This window comes from Crocodylus siamensis, chromosome 2 (assembly GCF_052110815.1).
Source record: "Crocodylus siamensis isolate JL-2025a chromosome 2, ASM5211081v1, whole genome shotgun sequence".
NCBI lineage: Eukaryota > Metazoa > Chordata > Crocodylia > Crocodylidae > Crocodylus > Crocodylus siamensis.
In genome coordinates, this window is record NC_143396.1 from 271,647,738 (window position 1) to 271,671,921 (window position 24,184).

Consider the following 24,184-nt stretch of genomic DNA (forward strand, 5'->3'; position numbering starts at 1 on the left):
GCACTGAAAAGATAAATATCACTTTTGTTAATGTATCTTCAAAATGCCAAGATTGAGAACAAGGACTCATTTTTAGGAGCAATTTGCTGCTGTTCTTGTCATTGTGTTTAGAGAGCAAAACTGATTATGATGATGATGATGACAGTTATGATGAGGATAGTAATAACAATAGTAATAATAACAACAAGAACACCTAGGACTTATGTAGCAATTGTCCTCATTAGATCTCAAATGGCTGTTAACCTTTCTTTCTTTGTGCTGAATAAAAAAATGTTCTTCTAACACTTGGATACTGTTGATGAGTTTCATTTTGTTTCTCTATTGCAGTTTTCAGTGAATAAGGTTAAGCAATTATGAATTGTTAAATCACATTGGGTAAAACAAAAGGTGGCAGGAATCTTTACCCAAAACTTTGACTGAAACCTTTTCTTAGGCTAAAATGATTTTTTCTAAACCTCATCAATTCCAGAGTTTGGCCAAGGTGAGAGATAAAAATGTTGAGATTTTGTGAGAGAGAGAAATACCTGATGTTTGGTTGGTACCAGGAGACACGGGGAAGCTCACCTATGATATCTAGCTCAATTTTGCAGAGTTTAGAGTTCAGAAAGTTTGGATAAACGTTATTTGTAAACAGCTCTGTCTTCCTCATGCTGCTTGAACAATGCTCGACACAATGTGGCCCTCACTCTGACAAGGGCCTCTGACTAAAGAAAAAAGCTTTGTGAACTTCTCCAAACTGAACTGTTTTTCTTAGTCATTTGAAGATTTCCCACCATTAAAATGTCCAAGTTCCCTCAGCTGCAAGTCAGGTTGAGGGAATAACAGTACATTAGTGAAAATACATGGTAAAAGGGGGAAAATACCAGTATTTCTAACATTCTGAGAATCTTTCTCATTATAAAGCAGAGCAGCATGAACAGCTTGAAACAACCGCATATGAACCAATGCTAACTTCTCTTATTTCGTTATTATTTTTCTTGGAGCATGGCGTACCCTGCTCCAACCTATTGCTCTCCTGATACTTCTCAATGCAAAGACATCACTATGAGAAATCATTCCTTGCCACTGAGAAATGCTGGGACTCAGTTTAAGGTAAAGGAACTACCTGGACCTAGCTAATGTAATCAAGGTAAATAGTTTTCTCGTACCATCACCACACCACTAGGGATGGTAGCATCCTGTGGAGTGACGGTAGTATCATATCCAGATACCTTTGATTCCACAAACAAAATGGTGAGGTAGCCATTTGTAGCTGGAACAATGTAGCACTGTCTTGACATAAAGCCAGGGCAAGGCTTATATCCACATGTTGGAACTTGGAACTTCCCATATCCTGGGAACTTGTCCCTTCCAGTCCAAAAACACTTAAATCACTTTGTGTTCACACACCTGTGGCTGAATAGTCACTCCCTGTTTTTCAGGACAACAAGAGCAGACAGTCTCAGCAGGCTACAAACCATCCCCTAAGGTAGGGAGAGGGTGAATATTACCTGCACTGCCTGAAGGAGAGGGTGTGATGAAGGCTGGACAGCACCCAAGCTAAATGCCGCATTAGGGCAGTTAGATGCAATCCTAGGTTGGACACACCATGGAAATGAGTGATAGTGACTCGGTCATCGGACCTGAGTGAAGCAAACCTAAATATTAGGACCACAAAGTCAATGGCTAGATTACTAAAGGTGCACAATACACAAAGGGACTGATTCTGCAACTGTTACATGAGACAAGTAACACTTACTCATGCTGACTTCAATGGATTTAATTGCATGAGAAAGTGCTACTCATCATTAGGAAATGTTGTAGAACAGAGTGCTATTTTTTTCCCTCAAAATGGGTGCAGAAATAAAGAGAAAACATATGAAGCAACATACCTAAGTCTATGATTTCTTAAAAATCCTTGGGATTCTTACTCTGGATCTATGCCACGGAGAGAACTTCCCAGCAAACAGAAGATCACAAGTTCTCAACCTCAGCAAAGTAAAATTTGTTCCATTTAACCTTTCATGGCCCTTTTTCTGGTTCTTTATTTTGTGAGTTAGAATCCTGGATCTACGGACTGGAACGGATGACCTTTGAAGTCCCTATGATTCTATGAATCTAAGAAAATTTAAACAGATCCCATGTTTTGATGAGAAAACCAGAACTGGACTTGGAAACAGAACAGATCTAGAAGTTAGGTTATTATTTGTCTTAACCCCTTTAAGTAGAAATGGTTGTGTCCCACACATGCAAGGATATAAGACCTGCCATACTGACCCAGACCAAGGTCTAGCTATCCCAGCATGCTCTCTCTGATGGGGGCAAGTAGTGGATGCTTCTGAGAATAAGAAAAGGGCACATGTACAGTGAACCATTCCCCCTTCATACCCTCCCAGGTACCAGCAGTCAGGGTTAGGATACCTGAGGTTACCTGACTGATTGTTATGGACAATAGCCCCCAGTGGACTAAACCTCCATAAATGTTTCTAATCCCTAATAATAACCGCATCACTGCTGTATATTTGTCATGTTTCATTTACTGCACAGAGAAAGCTGATCTGAGCAGAGGCCTCAGACCTGGGAACTTGTCCCTTCCAGTCCTAAAAATCAGTTTAATTTTTAAGTCTGTGCCTACAAACAGGTCACACATCTCTATGCCTCACCTTCCCCACCTGCAAAATGACAATAAAACTACTTACCCATCTCATTGGGGTGCTGTGAAGTTTGATTATGTTGAATCTACAAAGATGACCCTTGCTGTATATTTTTTATGGATGCCGCAAGGGTTTTAAAGATATATGATCCAATTTCTAACCATTCATTTTAAAGATGAGAAGAAATTTTTAAAAATGAGCACAAACTCATCACCCCAATGTCTTTAACCGCAAAGGATTCCACATACCAACATGATGACTAGTTTTATTAATAATAAACAAGTCCAATGTATCCTTGTGTTTTCCAATCAAACAAAACTGGATCACACATTGCCAAACATAATTACTAATGAAATGACTAAGAATGGGTGAATTAAGAACAGTGACTACGAAAGAGATGCTGCAACACTGGGAAGGATTATTCCTGTCAGAAAGCTTGAAATAGTTTCCCCTGTTTCACTGGGAATTCAAAGCCAATCTACTCCGGTAATTTTATTGCTTGGGAGGGCAATTGCTCCTTGAAGCAGTAACCTCCTCAAAGAGAAGGTATCAAAAGTATAGAAACACCAGCAGTGGAGAAGGAGGAATTTACAACAAGTTTGTATGACCAGGCCTAATGTATGCATTAGAAATTGTGGCAACCAACAGTGCTATAGAAGAGCCCTCTCCTCCTCACTGCTCATGACAGCTCTTACAGACAGAGATGGAAGGGAGAGGTAGGAGAGAGCTATGGTGGGGGAGGTAGAAGCTGAAACGATACCACTCAATTTCTCCTGCTACTCTTGCTGATAAAAAGCAGAAATTTCCTGAAATACAAATTGGCAAAGGCCAACCTGCAAATAGATTAGGGGCCTGATCCAAATACCTGTGAAGTAAAGGACAACTTTTCTGATGACTTTCAGAAGCTTTGGATCAGCCCCCAAAAGTTACTTTATTTCATCAACTGCCTTTCAATAATTTCTTTAATTTTATACCAGTCCTTAACAACAACTGTTTTTTCTCCCAGCAGAGGATCTCAAATGAACTCTACTTTCTTCTGTTCTTTTCCACATAGGTTCTAGTATGGTTTTCATTGTCATGGCACCTGAATTCATTGAACTTAGCCTCACAACTCCCTCTAGGAAACCAATGCTATTACTCCACATTCTTCTCCCCTCCCTCCCACCAAACCTTCCCCTTCAACACAGATGTACAAACTGAGGAACACAGAGATTAAATGACTTAGCGAGGTTCACAGAGAGTCTGTGGCAGAGACTGGAAAAGAACCTGGTTGCCCACGATTCTGTTTTGTATTTCAGCAACAAAACTCTTTCCCATAATGACTTATTCAGGATTCTTGTTTACATGCACTTCAAATGGAAAGTGCTCTGGGTTCCTCAGGGTGAAAAGTGCTAAGTAAATGCAAATTGCTGTTATTATTATTCCTATTGTTATCATTGTTATGATCATTCACAAATAGAAATGTCAAGGTACTTTCAGAACAAGTTCTGGGTGACTGACATTGCTGAGGCTCACACGTCTTCCAGGCATCTGTCCATGCTGTTATATAGCATTAAGGTGTGGATAGGGAAAACCATGTACCTAGTCAGCACTGTGTTTAAGTGGCCTGCCAATTCCAGCTAATCACCAAGTTATTTACTTGCAGTTTATTAGGCCGAAACTGCCACTAGCCGTTGGCAGTCTCTAATATTTACACCTTACTTTCCTGGGGTCTCTTGAAGCACTGCTGTAATAAAAAAGCCATTTCTTTCAGGTTTAGAAGCTAGAATTAACAAAGAAAGCCCCACACAATGCCAAGACAAATTCTGATCTCAGTTACAAACATGCAACCCCATTGATTTCCAATGGGCCTCATTTGCAGTGGTCGTGCACTACCGTTCCTAAGAGCAGAATTTGATATACTGTTTTCACAGTTAGGAATAATAGCTATAATTCACTTTTGCTTGTGAATATTTAGAATGGTAACAGTAGGATAAATATCAATCCCTATCAGTCTTATTGGCAACCATCAGTCTCATTCCTATCACTTCCAATAAAGCCCAGGAAGAGCAGTTTCTCAAAAAATAAATTCTGAAGTATTTATGCAGTTGCAATGCCATAGCATCTGACTACTGCACAATCTTTGCCATATTTATACACAGAAAACCCTGTGGCAAAGTAAGTGCTATCAGCCTGTCACTGCTAACATTTTACAGCTGTGAAACCATTGGACAGAGAAGCCAGTGACTTGCACAACGTTACACAGGAAGTCTGTGGAAGAATGAGGAGTTGAACCCTGGTCTCACATGTTAGAAACCAATTAAAGCTTAAAACAAAATTCACAAGCCACAATGATAACTCTTGACTTGGATATTATACCCTGACTACTGCTATCATTAGGGTCTAAACAGAAGAGTTTGCCTTCCTCTCAGATATAAGCTCTTGTCTGCTTATTCTGCTTCTCATAGATTGGGTCCTCAAGTGTAGTGTTTTTCTCCATGTCAGGTCTCATAGTCATCCTCTATGCCATTCTCAAATACCTGAGGAAAGAACGTCAAAGCCATGATCCAACACAGAGAGATGAGAACAGAAATTTGAACTTAGCCAGCCCGCACTGTAGATGTAAGCTATCTGGCGATGGGCTGCTAATTCTGCTTCAGATGTGGACACTATATACAGTCCATGATCCCAACACACTAATTTCACCAATATCTGGGTGGAGTTTCCCCATTCCCTGAGCGACATACATCATGTCTGTTCATAGGAAACCTTCAAGTTTAGTAAAAGAGATGGACCAAACAGACACTGATTCAGAACTTGTCTACCCATGCAGCTAACCACATTTAATACCTGTCTCTAAACTAGACATAGCCCTACCACTGTAAAATCCACATGCAAATTTGCACTTTGGAAGCCTCAAAGATCAGTGTCATTTGAATCTGAGAATCTGGTTTTGTCCATGAAAATGGTGAGCAGACACAAATTCAAAAAATATAATTTCTGTACTCAAACTTTAATTTCCTTAATCTGGCTTCTGAACCATAACTTTGAAACAACTACTTTTTGCTAGGGAAAGAGCTAGCGTACATTTAAATCCACTTTAAATGTTACAGTCACTTTATAAGAGATGTTGGTGTGGACAGCTGAGGTTTTAACAGTCATGTGGAAACAGGCTGGGTAAAATGGGCAGGGACAAACTAAAAAGATGAGTTATGTCTAGCTCAACAGAGAGGATAAAGCCATCCTTTCCTGGGTTGCTCAACTGAGCTTCTCAATTCGTTACCAACTAAAACAGAGTTTTGAAAAGATTTTTTTTAAATAATTAATATGGATTAGTAACATTGCTGTTACAACAGAAACCAGGAAAATCCAATTAAATGAAAAATAAAACCCTCCACTTCTCTCATACACCTGAAGCAAGAGCAGCATGTACCTACAGAGCAGGTAACAGGAAAGTGGAAAATAATGATCTTTGTTGGAACTTGCATGCTGCTGCAGCTAGGATGAGTTAAACTTCATCCTCACACAACTTTCCCATACAGCTTTTGAATGTTCTCTGTCTTTCTTCTCTCATATATTTTCTTCTCCCTCACTTCCATATGCATATATCAGCCTCACTTCATTTTTGTTGATTTGTGAACTATCTTTCCATCAAAATGCTGATTTAAATGTTGATTTAATATGAAATGCAAGTGTAAAGACAATTCATAAAATAAATTGCAAATGGCTGCTAATTTATTAAATTGTTAAAACTTTTTTGCAGCAATACTGTAGGACAGTTTGACAGCACATCATCTATATCTTGTATAGGACCTCAAAAAGCAAGTCTTATCTGTGCTTTGCGTACACTGACAATCCTACAGCAGTCATTAAACTTTTTTCTTGGTGAAAGATTCTCCTCCCATCTGGTGAAATTTATTGTACCATTCACATGGCCAGAACTTCAGAGGTGGTTATATTTAAATGGTAAAGAGAAGCCTTGCTTGTCTGAAGCTTATAAAGCACCAAGGGATGATCTAAAACAACAAGTACTACATAAAAGGTACTATTTGTAGTTTCTGCCCTATGAAACCTGTTTCTCTTTCTGTGCATATGTGTGTGTGTCAAGATGGGTGGGTATTGTAAAAACAGATTCTGGAGTATTCAAGGAGATTTTTACCAAGCTTATCTTTTGCCTCTTTTCTGTTCATTCTTCACAATCTCGCATGTATTGAATTTTATTAGGAAATTTCAGAGTGAAAGTCATATTCATTTGCAGAAACCAACTTTGAAATGTGCTTGTGTGCTCCTGCTGGAAGTGCTTGCATTCTTCTTCCATCCACAAATAGAAAAAAATTAAAAAAAAAAAAGAACATGAGCCTAATTTTCAAAAATATTATGTTCCTTCAGATCACAAATAACTCAGCTTGAGGACTGGATCCTTGACACCTCTGAAAGTCAGGCTTCCTGTTACTTACCTAACCTTTGACATCGAACCAATATTATTCAATTAGTCAGTATTGAGGATCAAACCCTCTGAGAGAACTGTTTGCAATCAATCCAAAGAGGTGTTTTTTTTCCAGATAGAAATTAAGTTTGCAAAGTTCTTCAAGATGACAGTTTTATGGCATCATTGTCTGCTCAAAGATATTCCATGAACAGAAATAAATGTTAAATTCCTTGGATAAATTATTTGTTAACTGTTCAGTTAGCCCTTAATGTGTGTGTGACTCTGAACTGTATTTGGCATCCTACATCTACCTATTGGTAGATAGTGATATCTCAGCAGCCTGCTCTATGAGCCACTGCTGACAAGGAAAGGGGTGCACGCTTTCATCAGACTAACAACTGTTTTCAATTCTCATTGATAGATGTGGAATCCTTTCAACTGGACATTAATCATTCTCAACAGCAGCAATTAGATACTCGAGACGTATCAGTACAAATCAAATTAGCCCTATTTATTTAAAAAAATTCTAAGTAGTAAATAAAAAAGGCATTAGACTATCCTGTGTGTAGCAACATAAAAAGAAAATTAAGACACTGAATCTCAGGAGTCTGAAAACTTTCAGGTGCTATTTTCAAAGCCTAACTATAATCAAATAGCAGAGGGGTTCTATTGCAGAATGCCTAGTGGATTATTTTAGCAATACAGTATAATTGAAAGGATTAACATGAATGTAATGTTTCCCTTCCAAAAATTCCAGGAACGCTGAAATGACTCTCATCTGTACTAGTATGACTCATGATTTTAATACTAAAACTTAATTTTCACTTCTGAGGAATTCAGGCTCAGGGAAACATTGCCACAGAAATACTCATTCAACTCACAAAGGAAAATCCTCTCTCTTTTTCAGTGTGGTTAAGCTGTAGAAGTCACATCTTTAAAGAATTTGGCTTGGCTCAGATTTGGGCAATGGTCATAGTGTACACCAACAAGAGATGATCTTCTGTTGGAGTGGAAAGAATAAGCAGGATAGACCAGTGTAATTAACTGTTATTTTCAAACTGTTGTTTACAGAACATAGAATACAACTTCCTGTTACTGGGTTTGTCCTGCCTGACATGGCAGATTGCGGTCGGCAACTATCCTCAGATACACCATCTTCTTCTCTTTGAAATCAATTAAAAGTTTTCTGTACATTAACAGTAGCCCAATCTTGATCCACTCTCATTCAAGTGATTTATCAAAAATGAGGTGTATACAGAACTTAATTGTTTAACTAAGAAAAATACAACAGAACCATTTATACAGAAAAATCACTGAACAAAAGAAATGTCTTTTTAAGCTAAGCAACTGTCCTGAGCTCATGTTAACTGGGCTAATATATACATCAGCAGCTTTACAATGGAAGCCAAACCTTGTGCAGGTGATCCACAATGGGAATCCATATGAGCACTGCAAGCAGAGGGCAACAAAAATGATGAGGGGGTGGGGGACATGACTTATGATGAAAGACCAGGGGAACTGGACGTATTTAGTCTAGAGAAGAGAAGACCGATGGGGGGTTTAATAGCAGCCTTCAACTACTTCAAGGGGGGTTCAAAAGAGGTTGAAGCTAGACTCAGTGGTGTTCTCAGTAGGGGCAAGTGACAGAACGAGGAGCAACGGTCTCATGTTGCAGCAAGGGAAGTTTAGGTTAGATATTAGAAGAATTTTCTCCCTAGGAGGATAGTAAAACACGGGAACAGGTTACCCAGAGAGGTGGTGGAAGCTCTATCTTTGGAGGTTTTCAATCCCCAGCTAGACAAAGCTTTGGCTGGGATGATATAGTTGGTGATGATCGTGCTTTGAGCAGGGGGTTGTGCTAGATGACCTGCTGAAATCCCTTCCAATCCAAATTTTCTATGATTTTATGATTCTATGTACCAGTATTTGGAAAGTTCCAGTCAAAGAATAGGACTAGAGGAAATCCCATCTGCCATGAAAATCTGAGAACAAAATTCTGCCCTGTACTATAAAGGAATTTACCAACATTGACATCTTTCTTTCCTAGTGCCTGCACAGAACTCTCATTAGTGGGACTTGGGCTTCCTCCAAGAGAGGAGACTACACCACTACCAGCCAGCCAGTTCTCCACCTTCTCCTCAAGTATTCATAGTCTCTCCATCTCTCTCATATCAGTCTCTGCTTCTGCTTTCTCAGCTTTTCAGACACCTGATTGTAATGACACACAGGTATAAATCTGGAGTGAGTTTATCTTACACCTTTGGTCATTTCTTTGTAAATATAAATAACTGATACTTGTGCACAGATAAGTTCATCGTAGCTCCTGAGGCTGTTAAGCGCCAAACTGAAAACGATGAAAATAATCAAAGTAATGTAGTCCAAAAGCCAGCAACTGAGCAAAGCTAGCTATGGGATAACCATTGCAATGTACAGAATGCATTTATGGTTTTATATTTAAAATTTCCTGGCTCAGAGGCACTCTGCTAGCTAGTCACATGCAGCTATAAATAGAATTGCCTGCTGACATTAATCACAATAATTTGGCAACGTGGCTACTACTGAAATTATGAAAAGGACAGGTATCTTGCAAAGCAGAGCCCCATTCCAACCCAATCATTCAACAGCCAAGGGAAAAAGGTTTCGCCCCTGTACTCTGATCTCACGCAAGCATGCAGTACTAGAATCTGTATTTTTTTCTTTTTAGTTCAATGTGACTTTAAGAAATATCAATCTGCTCCTTCGTTTAATTTCATCTGTACCACTAGCCAAGAGAAATACATTAATTTATAAGTTGAAGCAAGCCTTGAGATAATGTCACCCACCATTCATCCAAATTTGTCACTAGCATCCCATTAAAGCCGTAATTATTTTTTAATTAAAACTAAGGAAACTGGCATGCGTGTGCCTACTTTATACATCTGTTATGGGTTAAAATAGCTTTTAAAAAATGTTTTTTTAGATCACAGTCTTTTGTGGCCGTGGCCTATGCCAAAGAAAACGCAAGCTTGCTTATTTTCTCCATGGGGCGCAACAGCGCCTGTGTGTGCCTGAACAGATTCGACTGGCCGTGAAAAGAATTCTAAATAAAACACAAACATGGAATTTGGCAATGCCACAGAAGCAAGCTTAAGACTAATTCCAGCATGCGGACGGCTCTCACACAGCAAGTCTGGCTCCACTATAAATGAAACCAGGCTCTGTAAAATATCCAGTAAAGTTGGAGTTCAGATTTAAAGGGACAGTGCTCCTATTCCAAGGGGTGGGGGGGGAGTGTTCGTTTGTTTTGGGTTTTTTAATCTTTTATTACAGAAATCCATGCTAGCTCAGTAAATCTACATGCTGCAAGCTGCATTTACATTTGGCAGGTATTTCCATTTAAAACATTTAAATGAAAACAATTGTACTTTGGCCTTGGCTTCTGCAAGGAGGTTCAGAAAAAAATAAAGTATTTGTTACTGCCACTATGCAGGAGAGGATGAATAAAGAAGTAGACATTTCCCTAATATAAAAGAGAAAGTGGAGAAAATTAGTTTTAAAAATATTTTGAAATTAGGCTCTAAAAATGAAAGCCTATGAAAAAATAAGTTAATGTACTGAGTGTGAGGGAGAGTCACTATAATCGTGCCTGCCACTGACAAAACAGCTTGTTTTAATCAGCTAAAGAAGCATCCAGGATGTTGACTCACTATGGATTGTCAGGGTGTGTGTACATACATGTGTGTGCATGCATGAGTGTGTGTGTATACATGCCGTATAGTCCAGCATTCCCAAGACAGTTACAGAGGAGCCAGGAGAGAATAGTGAACACCGGGGGAATATAATCACATGACAGCCTTCCTCTGACAATCTCAAGAGGCAAGAATGTTTAACCAGACATAACAGAGGAATCCATGAAGAAACAGTGTTAGTAGGGGAAAAGGCAACCGCTAGCAGAATCTTCCAGGGACAACAGCTTTGCTAAATTTTGCCTAGTCCAGAATAATAAAAATAAATAAATCTTGAGCTGGTATCTAAGAGGGATGATCCTGGCAGACTTAATGGAGGAGGACAGGGAGAAAATTATACAAGACAGTCTCCAACCCCAAATTAAACAGCAACAGTATTTTGTTCCATGCATCTTTATTTTCTCTCATAGGTCTGGATGATGTTATATCATAGAATTATATAATCATGAAAATTACCCTCCAACTGCCCATTCTCAGCCCTGACCATCCATTTTTTCCTTGAAATGGGAAAAGCACAGCAGCAGACTGGCTAGCCAGCGGCTCCTGAATGTTTGAAAACTGTATACATTTAAGAGTATATTCACTTCTTCCAGTGACCTATGACAATAATAGTAAAGAGCAGGATCAGCAGATCTCTAAAGCTTCACATTATGATGGCAGCTTGAATAGACAAGGCCCATCAAATATGTTTTGTGGAAACCAATAGGCCTCTAAGAAATGTAATTTTACTTTTAAATGATTCTAGCCACCTATTGACTATAACAGAAATCATAACCTTTCCAGAAGATTTAGATGTTTTAACCATCTTGTGGTATTTTAGAGTGAAGACATAGGAACAGGTTTTAGTTGCAACCTACTGAATGGGTTTACTTTCAATTAAAGTCTCAAACATTTTGCATGTTGATAAAGTTGCTCACTTTAATTTCATCTTCGCTACACACAAAACCACAAAAGTAGTATCCCCAGTTTAATCAGCAGTTCACATATTTTATAGAGGATTTGGATGAATTAATCCATAAACCCTTAGACCTATTTTTTGGGCACCCTTTAAATTTCAACCCAGGCTGTGTCATAATAAGTGCACTTACATGTTCCCTGTTTTATTGGTAGGGAATGATTATATGCAAGTAGGCTTACTGCTATTTTAAGAACTGCTATTCAGTTCTGTTAATTTTTATTTCATACATTGTTCATTGCTGATCTTTTTAAATGACAGCTCCTTCCTAACAATACAGCAGTTCTCATCTAAAGCTATGCACTTTTCTGTGCTCCACAGGCCAAATTCACAGCTTGTGTAAGTAGGTGCAACTCCACTAACGGCAACAAAATCAGACAGCAAAAAAGGTGCCTCTCAAGAACACATTCAGCTTTCTAGAAGACTATGTACTGCTGCTGTCAAGAAAAATCCTTCGCCTGGACTGATGGCAACCTAAAATCTTGGTTCTATGGCTCCTACTGGAAGGCTAAGGGAGGATACCATATGGTCCAGTCCGAAGACAGGAGATGGTGTATCCAGAATCCTCACAAAACTGACTCATTTCAATGTGTGTGACTAGTGCTTGAATCCTTGGAATAAAGCAAAGAGCAGGGGCATGTCTGGACCATTTCAGAAAGGAATGTAACAACACAGAGGAAAAAGAAAGCAAACTTCATATGTAATCATCCAAGTCAACCATACATACAGATGGAATGGGCCTGAATGGGAGAAAGACAAAGAGCCCAATCTGCTCACTTTTACATTTGACTGAATGTCAAAATAATATATATAGAATTTGGCCCCTACCAATGATGTGATGCTTAAACAAACCTAAAGGGTTACGCTGGTGTGTTGTGTAAAGTTGCTTCTTTCCCTTAAAGATGCTTATGCTCTTATTAGCAAAGACACTAATTTCCAAAGTACCATTTTATGGAAAGATTCCAAATGCCCGTGTCTTCTCAGAGACTCACTCAGTGCTTGCATTAACCTCATTCCATAAGTCCCAGGACCTCTGGCTCTTACAGCTGAATTCATAAAAAATGTAAGCCTTCTCTATGTGGGATTTTTGCCTGTTTCTTTCCAAGTTCACATTTTACTGATTCATTAGACCTTTCTTCCCTACTCTAGCTACAGCAAATGGCCCTTGCTATAGTACAAACTCAAGAAAGTTGTTTTTAAAAAAAATGGAGAAACAAAGAGGATTACCAAGAGGATATGCTACACTCCAATGCACTAGATACATGTATATATTAGAAAGACGCATAGAAAAACCTGACCAGTGAAAAAACAGCAGCCAACAAAAATGTGTGTTCAAATATGTACACCGCTGCTTACTATACTGCTAAACAAAAAGGAAGTCCCATAGTATTTCAAAGCTACTCCATAATATTCAGGATGTAAGGGAGAGAAACAAAAGTGTCAGATGTGGAGCAGGGAGAGAGCATTAATTCCAATTCCTTTCTGGCCATTGGTCCATTTTACGGTGGCCCTTGTTCTTAAATCTTTTGTAAAACCCAGTGGGCACACCAACATTATGGTGCCTTTTGCTTCATTCCCAGGGTTCAGATGCCATCCACCTGCTTTAACATTAGTCAGCTACAGAAGCATTCTTGATAATTGCTTTTTGTCTACCCACTCACCTGCCCTAACACTAAACCACACAGGCAGAGAATCTGGCCCAAATCCTCTGAAAAAAAAACAAAAAAACAGGTTCACTGAAACACATCCACTTAATCACCATCACCAATGCTCCTTCACACTGGTTTGTGGGCCAAATTGAAACAGCCTAATTATACTTATCTAAATGATATTTCATGGCTTAGACTGCTTGCTTTTGATTGTGGGAGATACAGTTTACATAGAGCATATGAATCCTCCTTGCTGAGTCTGAAAATCCTCATATATTTTCTGGCATGTGCACACACACACACACACACACACACACACACACACGCCTATGGTGTTAAAAAAGCCAAAATAGTTTATGACAAATTCATTGCTGGAAGGACAGAAAAAACTCAATGTTACACATGCCCAGTGAAGCCATGCGGGCAAATAGCTTGGCATATGCTACATACCTATGAATAGAATTGTACTGAAGGAAATGAAGAATTGCTAACATCTGTGTGTGTGTGTGCGCGCGTACGCATGCACATGCACACATGAGCATGTGTGTGTGTGCACATGTGCACATACATGTGTGCGCATGTGCATGTAAAAAGTCTTAGTGCTAAAAAAACTGAGCAGTGCACAAACAAAAGGCGAGTTCACTGAGTACAAACAAGGCATTTCCTAGTTTGGTGCCTTACTTCCTAATCAGTGTATTATTTCTCACAAGCCCTACTCCTAGTCATGTGTTTAATATTTTTTAATGAAGTGTTTGCTAAGAGACATTCAGATGGCCAGGAAAGAAGAGAGCAATAGCTGTGTGTGCAGTAGCATGACAATGTGGCAGATCCTACTGCACAAATAATGAACCACAGCTACCTTGTTGCCCTGATCAAAAAGGGGATTCCTGTTCCTTTGCTGAATAAGGATATGTGCAATGTGTCACCTTGGAAAACATGTCTGCTCCTCCTGCTGGCAGCTGAAATATTTCCTGAGGTGACTTCCATATGCAGCTATGTAATCAACTAAGCTCCACCTACATGCCCATTGCCATGAGAATCATTATTTTGGTGTCTCCTGAAAAATATGGCAAAAGTTTCCATTTGCTTTGGAAAAAACATAATGCAAATCAATTTGTTCTCAAGTGGGTGAGATGTTACCTTATCAATGGTGTCCCTTCTAAATCCTGCTACTTACTCACACTTATATAGGTGCTCCTCACAAATATGCAATTATTTGAGAAGCAAAATTTGGGATTGATTTTTCATTGGACTGATGAAAGACCACAAGGACCCTCCTTAAAAAAATAAAATAAACTTGTTGAAAAGGACCTCTAATCCTGCTTCTTTCATTTCTTTTAATCCCACACCTCACTTTGCCTTTTCCAACAGGTTTTCTGCTCAAAATGACAAGATTGATCATAATTTTACAAATATCAGTGACTGCAAAAAATAAAATCTACCCACTTTGCTGCTTAGTCCAGTGGTGTTTACTTGCCCTGAACACACTTATCCCTAAACAAACCATCATTTAGCAAACTCTAAGCCCCTCAATAACAAGAGATAAATTCATCCATTCCAATAAGTAAATTAAAAAAACACCTCCCTCCATCTTGTTCCAATAATTTTAAATGTGACTGTGGCCAGACAACTGCTGGTTGATAGCCCTCCCCCACTCACACATATGCTGTTTAAAAATGCAAAATCTAGCCCGCTTTTTTAATATTTCTGATGTCAGTGACCGGTGTAGGCTCTCCCCATACAGTAACTGCTTTAAAGCGCTGCATACAGCACTGCATTAAAAATTAATTACACATGCTATTTTATTGATAGTGCATAATGTAATGAGCACCAGCTGTGCTAAACATCCAAACTCCTTTTTAAGACAGCAATAAAAAAAGAAAGAAACTGCACTTCCAAATGCTTCTCCTGTCAGAGGAGAAAAACAGCAACATCTTGTATGGATTTGAAACAGAATTCTTTGATTTAGCTCTACATTTGGAACGTTTGAAGAGTTCAGACTCTCGGGCTCAGCACAGTGGTAGGAAATCCAGTTAACTCTCTAAATGTTGGAGCCATTGTCTCTACTGTAGGCAATATTTCCTTGAACTCTTTTGTCTTGAGACTACTAGATGCTGTTCTACCCGTTAATATTGCAATTAAGAGCCTTTCTTTTTCCTTGGAAGTCTGGAAATTGCAGCCATCCACTTTTAAGCACCTTTAAATATCCCTGTTGCCCCTGCTGGTTCTTAACTTTACATAATTAGGACTTACTAAGTTATACTGATAGGGTGTCTTCCTAGAACAAAGCCTAAGCCACACTTAAATTGCCAGCACCACTGCCCTGCAAAGCATCCTAATTTTAGCTGCCTCGGTGCTGTTTGATTCCTGATAAACATACCATGTATTAAAAATAAGTTTGTGATTAGGTATATCTAGTTTGTGGTTGTATCTGATTTTCAGAATTAGATAGATAGATAGAGATTCCTTACAGTTTTTAATGTATACATTTTAACGTCTCTGTGCACGTTTTAAATGCCGTGTATGAAGTCACTTTTTCTTCAGCATGCTCCTTGCATGCTCCTTGCATGCTGAAGAAAAAGTGACTTCATACACAGCACTTAAAATGTGACTATTTGGCTAAAATAAATAAATAACAGCAGCCCTGACTAATAGGGACCTCCCACCTGAATTTTAGCTATTACAACCCATGCATAAATCATTTTTTCACTACAATGAGAAGATATATTTGTAAATGACCTCACTGTTGTGGTAGTTGTCTGCATTCACATACATTCACGCTGCCCAACTCCTCTTTCTCCTCATAAAAAAAGGACATAAAGAACAAACTATATCCTCTGGGTTGGATAGATTTTTTTTTCTTTTATTTTTTTTTTAAATTCTACTCAGCAAGAAGCAAGGAGCAACATATCAACAATTGTCCTGGAACTTGATGAGTTAGGAGGTTTTTTTGCTGGAGGAGTTTGTATTCTCTGCTTTGATTATTGTTTTGTTTTCCATTGATCCTCCAGTGTTAATAAAGCCTGGTCTGGAATGAAACAAAAGCTTGCTTTTTGTTATATTATGAAATGTGCCGAATACATACCATATCATTAACATAAAAGTTTTTTAAATAATGCTGCTTTCTAGACAGACTGTATTAATTGCATCAGGCTTTCTACAGCAAGGGTGGTCTAATCTAGTGCGATTTCCATTGGCTGAGTCCAGTTATAAAACCAACACAAAATGAATACTCTGATATAATTGAAGGAGGAGAAAATACTCAGCTGTTAAAACCTATTATTTACTTCCAGGTATTTCTTTTATCTTTATTGTCACCTTACCCTGTGCCAAAAAAACACCAGACTAGTTAAATAATACAGTAAGTAGAATTTCAGTAGCAAAGTAAATTGATGTTAACTTTACAAGATTACCATGTGATTTTTAGACTGTCCTAATGACTAATACAGCTGATTCCTTGAATTAAAGGGAGAGTGTTCAATTTTCTCTGAGCTAGGGTCCTATGTCTTCCTCTGTGTTAGACCTTGAACTTCAGAGCCCTGTCCATTAATCATTGCTGTCAATGCCCACTTGCTGTTTTTGAATATGCAACCAAGTATCACAATCACTTTCCACCTCCTTATCTCACTGCCTGTGTGGGAAGAAAACTGTTTCACTGGTTGACTAGCTAGCTATATGTGTATTAGACATTTAATTATCTTTATATATGTATATAAAACCCATGCTTATGGAACCAACTCCAAAGGCTTTGGATCAGGCCCATATGAACACCAGTATAACAGATAAATGATTATTACGTTCTGCCAATTGCAATTCATTTATAGTGTTTCTACACTTCGAGATCTTTGGGGCAGTGATATTTTTTGTTTGTACAGCATACTTTAAAGTGCTGAGTACTCTGGAGCTGAAATTTTCAAAGCCCAGCTCCTATTAACTTTAATAGGAATTGGGCATCCAAACCTCTTAGGTAGCTTTGAAAATTTCAGCCTAAATGAACACTATTAATGAATCTGCAACATAAAAAGGAGCCTGTATTTATAGCAAAGATGTATCATGAAAAAACAGCCTTACAAAAAGTTTTGCAATGTTTATATATGTACACAGTTATACACTGTTTTACATATAATAATCTGTTAATAATCACTGCCTCTGTTATAGAAAAAAGTCTGTGTTTTATAGTTAATTTATGTAACCCTTATTAATGAAACAAAAAATGAAATTAAAAAAGCACCCTTATCTGGCAAGGGGCAAAGCGACATGAGTGCTGTACACATTTATATTTTAGATGCAAGCTACATAACACTGTGAATTTCATGATTCTATTCCAAGTTCTAATTAAATAGGCACTAAAAACATTTAAGCAAGAGAACCCAATTCAATTGATGGAGGCCCCTGGGGCAAAAAAAAAAAGACAATGTAGCAGTGATATTTGTATATATTAAAAATATATATTTAAAACGTGGACTCTCACTTACAGACTCTCCATTCTGCATTGACTTGCACACAAAATTAGCCATGTATAACAGAAAATAAACAATAATACCTAGGACCATATTTTAAGCATCAGCTTTTGCACGTGAGCACCCAACATTCCACATATAGCCAACCGCTCAGATTCACAAGCTCAAACTGCATGGATTCCTAAACACCCGATTTGTGAGTGCCAATCAAAGACCATGGTTAATCACAAATGCACATGCAGCTCCAGCTCTCAGACTGGAAAACTAGAGGCTACTCCGAAAAATTTCAGGTTAACGTTACTGAATGTTAAATAAGCAAGAGATGAAGAACATTACTGAATGTTAAATAAGCAAGAGATGATGAACAGAATAAAGGTAAGAAAGGAAGGAGCAGAAAAGGAGGGAAATGTCAATGGCTTTTGTTCAAAGAATGAAACAATTCCTCAGAAACGGGAACAAGGCTGACAGAATAAAAAGCTAATCAAGTCAGAGAGACAAGCAGATCCCTAAAGCTGGAGCGAGTAACTCTCTAGTGTACATGGCTACAAGAAGAGGAAAGAACAACGCCAAGATCACTGCTGGCATGATTATACAGTCAACACGGAGGAAAACTTATTTTTGTTTCTTTTGTGCAAATCATTTTGGGCGCAAGAAAGACCCTGCTTCACTGCTCTGTGCATTGAACGATGCCCAAACTCATCAGCTGTGAACACAGAAGAAGATAAGAAAGGGTTAAATAGATATAAGCCTCCTTTCCAAGGGGAGAAAATGTTTCTTTCAAGCAGAACTTGACCAACTCCTGTCATAAACACTTAGCGTGTGCTTTGATATAACCTATTCTCTAAGTGCCATAGACTGCAGCAGTAATTATAGGAAGCCATGATAACAGGTCTATCTCCCCACAAAGCTGGCATCGCTCTTTTAGCAAACAGATCATTCCAAAAACTAACAGTGCACAACTTGAAGTAAGGACTGAAAGTGTGTAAAGTACAAAAACCCTGAGTTCCAACGTGCTTTAATGAGTTAGTCCTGCCTTCCCTTTCTATTTTTAGTTTTACTTTCTCCTGTCTCCATTAAATATCTGCATTAGAAGCAATAGGGAACCCAGGTTTCAGTTTATTGTCACAACTACCTACTTAGGAAAGGTACTCATGCCTACCTACACTACACCTAGGAATACAACAAAACAGAAAATAAGAGTTCCCATCTGGTTTGTTTTACTAGTTACAGGAGGAAATAAATCTGTCCTTTAGACATTCTGCATCATGCATGAGGACCCAATTCTATACCCTGGTATATTATTTTTATGCCACTGTCAATCCAGTGGAGTCAACAAAGCAAAACCAGATTAATATAGTGGAGAATCAGCCCTACAGAAATTACAACCAGCTCGCAGTGAACCTGTAAGGAGTGTAACAACTCGGATAGTAAAGCAGACAGAGCAGCCCACATTGTCTGAATGCTCTTTAATGAATATCATATAATCCTGGTTACGTGAAAATGTTCTGAGAAAACTGACTCCACCACCCACTGAAGTCAAAGGCAGCTTTTCTGTTGACTTTAATGAGCTTTGGATTCAGTTCTAAAAGAAGGTGCTGATGTGTGGTTTTAAACCTCCTCCCGAAAACACTACATCCTTCAAGACTCAAGGTTCCTGATGAACCATTTAAAGTATGGGACTTGCAAACCTTCTACTCTTGGTTCAATACATGAAATTTCCTAACTATCCCACTCCATACTAGCATTCCCCAGTGAAAGACAAGTGGTATTTAAGGAAATATGACCAGGTAGTATCCAAAGAATCTGAATCAAGCTTATCTCAATACAGTCACTGCTGTAACTGCTGTAGTTATAACTGTAACACATTTGAGCAAAAAGCTTATGTGACGAAGCTTATGCTGCCCTGGCAGTAGGCCAGCAGGGGTCAACTCCTGAAGGCATTACTCACTTCTTACACTGGATCCTTACTAAAGGTTTAAACCCTATGATCCTTTGCAGTATTTACGCAGCATTATTCTGTGGCATGCCTGTCAATCATGAGCATAGACTTCAGAATTTGGCCCAGCGGGCATTTTGCAGAGCAGAGGAAGCGCATCAGGATTTTGTCTCAGCTAACTTCTCTTCCAAAGCCTTTCCCATATTCACCTCAACTCACCACAGGTCCAATCTTACAATCAACTGAGCCTGTCTCAAAACACCTGCTGCTTTCATGAGGTCGCATGTCAGTCTCCTCCCTAGACTGGTCTGGTCTGCTGACCTCCACATCACCTTCCCCACATGGCAATGACAGAAGTCAGGGTTTGAAACACCACCCAAAAAAAATCAGCGAGGAGAGTTTTCTCAACATCAAGGGGAGTGCAAAAGTGCATGGAGTGCTTGCATCCTGAGGAAAGCCTTTAACAGAAATGATTAGGGAAAAGCAAAGGATCTCAGATGTTTAAAGTTATCCAATTAAGCTTAAAATAAACAGACCAAAAAGATGAAATGTTGATACCAGGGTATTGCATTATGTGAGGATTTGCAGACATTTGTTCACAATGTGGCATAAACAGACCAGCGGCAGCTGATGGTGACATCTGAAAGTGAGTAGATGTGGGGGGGAGAAAGGAATGGAGTCGCACCCCCTTTTCCAGCTCCCATCCTCTGCGATGGTGGGCAGGGGATGGTTAGGGCATTTTCACTGCCTTCCCAACACAACCCAATGAAGGCGGCTCTCCCACAGTAAAGACGACATCACGTGGCAGCACTACTGACCTTCAGATAGCAACAAAAAAAAATGTTTCTATTACCTGACAACTGACAATGACATCCAAATGTGCCTGAAGTCTCAGTCTGAGTCTCAGTCTGAGTCCCGCCAACTGAGACTGCACGTGCACCACAGCAGGGCAGGCTAAGGCAGGGCGGGAGAGAGGCCAGTGCGCGGAGAGGTGACGTGATCACTGATGTGTGAGGGTGGGAGGAGGCAGCTAGGGGAGCCCCCGGCAGGTTTGCAGGCCTGGACGGCCCTGGAGAAAAAACAATAGAAAAAACTGTCAGTCGGATCTAAGTTTGAAGGGACAGAGGAGGCATCATAGGGAAAACAGGAGAGGCGGCGGTGGATTCTGCCTAGCTCACTCCCTACTTTTAGTTAACTAATTTATATGTCAGGCTGAGACCGGGGAGGCTGACTGGAAGGTCAGGGAGGAGAAGCCTGACTGGGGGAGAAGCAAAATGAGACCTAGAGTGCTATGAAACCTCAGCTTGCTACAGGCAGATTTCTGGAAGCAAATTCTGACTGGAGGGGCCCATGGGAAGGGGACAAGGAAAGGAGATGAGGTGGCCAGGGAAGGGAGCTAGAAAAAGGTGGAGATGGTGTAGATGAGAACTGGAGGCGGTTACCAGAGCCACCAGCACATGCTTAGGGACCAAATCAAAAGGAGGATTATTGTTTTATGGCTGTGTTAATGTATTTAACTGACACAAAACTGGGTAGGCTTTCTGCCGAGCTGCTGCTGAAACAGGCTCGACACACCAGCACAGACAAAGTGCAGCGACTTACAGCTCAAATGGCTTCATAGAAGTGCCAGGAATCAAGCTCCCAGAATAAAGCATTCGTGGGCTGCTGTGCTTGCTTCCCATTTGAGCTGCAGCCAGTTATGCATTTTGCATGCCCCGTTTATGTATTCTGTTTCCCTACCAAGGCTATAAAGAATGTAGCAACCTTTTTCCCTAATAGCTGAAAAATTATATTGTATCCTCAAACTGTATTCTTTAGCCTTAATGCATCTAGAAATCATCTACTACTTAAAGCTGTACTTAGAATCCTCTCCTGCTCCACTAGAAACACTCTTTCTCATTGGCATTAGTCTGAAAGGAGCCCTACAGCTTAAAAAATTAAAATACAAACCTGAAGACATGTAAACATACACAAATATAGACATACAGGCATACAGAAACACAAAAGTGCATGTGTGTGTGTGCACATACATGCATACACACGCAAATAGACCCGATGTACAAACCAAAGCCTCACCTAGTGTAAATCAGCACAGATCCATCTGAAATTAGTTGAATTACAAAGATTTATCCCAGGTTATAATTTGGATTTACGTGTTTATTTAAAACCATGACTTCCATTTAAATTACTAAATAAAATGTAGTTACTAATGCAGGGCCAGTTCTCAAATAAAGGTATGTGGTGCAGTGGTCGCCACTAAAAATTTGGCATTTGCCAACAATTACCACATGGTGGTAAGTCAGAAACCACATTTTCTCCCTATATTTAGATCAGGAAATAAATGTGTTAATTGTCAGGTATTTTTTGGCATGCAGTGGGTTTTTTAATGATCACAACTACGTGTGTGTGTGCATGTGTGTGTATGCACACATGCACACATATGCATAAATACACATACACATAGGAATAGTGAAAAGAAATATTTTGCCATAAGTCTTACAACATTAGAAAGAAGCATTTTATAATGTATCCTCTCCACCTCGAGAGTCCCACTTCGAAAACTATGCCTACATGTTGATCTGACAGCTACACATGTGAGGCAAAGAGGGATACTTCATCCTTGGCACAGCATCCAGCACTCTAGTCTGCAAGGACTGCATTTGATTTTGTCGTTTATCTTAAATGGCTAAGAGACCACCAGTGCAAAACATTTGTGTGAAGCTTTTGCCAAAACCACAAGTGAAGAGTCTAAATTCCCTGTGTAAATACTTGAGCTTCAAGCATCAAGGATAAAAATTGTGCTCTTTTGTGAGGCTGTTTTTAAATAGAAGCCATCTCTCCAGCTCATGGGACGGATTTTTTTTTTTTTTGCAAGTGTTTGATCTCACTGGAAATGTTACAGAAACAGGTAAAGATAACCATTAACTGAGCTGTATCTATATTACATTCTGGATAAGACTGTGCCAGGCAAACAGAAACAGATGTCAGACATGAGATTTCTATATGTAGAGGAGTTGCTTCATTGTAATTTAAAGCACAGTAATAATGGCAGAATTTTCATAAAGCAGGAAAAAGCTACAAACAGGATGAAGTACCCCCAAATTATTGTGACTGCAGTTCTATTGTTAACAGATAATGCAACTAAATAAGGTTGGCCCTTGTCTGTTTTGATCACATCGTTACCTGGGAACCTGCCTATTGCCAGGAAAGTTATGAGCTTCAAATATGAGTCTTTTTGGATACTCGGCTATTATATTCTAAATGATACTGCAACCAGTGTCAGATCACTACACACCCAGGAGTGAAAGCACAGTCTTTGTACCATAATGTACGTAAGAGCTAGACTATGACAGACAAGGAATTCAGGTCACACCTGTGCATTTTGACAACCCACTGCTATACTGAAACTTTCCAGGGATGTCCAGGGGTGGCCAAAATGTTGTCTATGGACCAAATGAGGCCCACGGACATCTTTACTACTAGAGACTTCACTTATTTTTAATAGAGAGGTTCAACCTGCAAACAGCACAGGTTCTAGCATGCCAAAATACCCAGTGGTTTGGATCAAAACGGAGCAGTTTTTCAAACAGTCTCAAGGCCACACCTTTCCATTAAAGACAAGGCTAGATGCAATCTGCTCCATTTAGTCACAGCCCTCAGGCTCCTGAGAAGATGGCCCTCAAATGGGAATAGTTAGGACATTCCTGTTCTCATCCAACATATCTTGTTCTAGTGAGGGAAGGAAACAAAGGTTCGTATTAGAAGGAGGTTTCTATCTATATCAGAGCCTTTCAGTTGGAGAAGTTGGGACAAGTAACCTGGCAATTTTTTTTAGATCACGCCTAATAACTTTACCCACAGGGGTTTTAAGGAACAGATGCCTGTGGTAGCAGGGACTAGACTCCTCAGTGACCCAGGAGAGCCCTTCTAGCCCCGGTTCTCTGTCTCCAAAAAAACACTAATCCTGAAGAAGAGGAAAGAATCATAAAACCTAATGCTGACAGATCTTAAATGCGTCCTACCACTCTGGGTGCTGTGCAAAAGGGAAAGTCCCATGGCACAAAGACCACAAAGCCAAATCTTCCTTTTCAGCAACTACAGACCAGGCAGTGCTTTTTCCCCCTCATTTCTTTTATCATATTTAATAGCTCAAAAATAAATGCAGAGTTTCTGAGACCTAAGGCAAGTGATAAACTGGCAAAAACAAAATGCCTTCAAAATACACACACAAAGAGGCCTCATTCACTGACAACAGGAAAAAGGGCAAAGGAAAAGGGGTTATTTTTGGAAATAAGAAAAATCTCTGTCTTGCTGTAAAAGTGGCACTGGTAGGGCTCAGAAGCAGCTCCAACAGGTATGTTAAAGAGGCAACTGGGTTTTGCCCTTTTCAGGGTGGTAAGTATATTCTCAGTTCAAAG

The 24,184-nt window shown here is 39.4% G+C and overlaps 1 protein-coding gene across 6 annotated transcripts in view; it reads right to left on the minus strand.

Annotated features, from left to right (window-relative positions):
* The window catches only part of BCL11B (BCL11 transcription factor B), a 102,836-nt gene that overhangs the window by 36,454 nt on the left and 42,198 nt on the right, over window positions 1–24,184 (minus strand). For 4 of the 6 annotated variants that reach the window (XM_090033983.1, XM_090033982.1, XM_090033984.1 and 1 more), the window contains exon 3: window positions 20,620–20,835. The exons of the other annotated variants lie outside the window; for them this stretch is intronic. In XM_090033983.1, coding sequence (XP_089890109.1) covers window positions 20,620–20,835 — 216 coding nt within the window. The remainder of the gene's footprint in view (window positions 1–20,619; window positions 20,836–24,184) is intronic. 6 annotated transcript variants of the gene reach the window in all.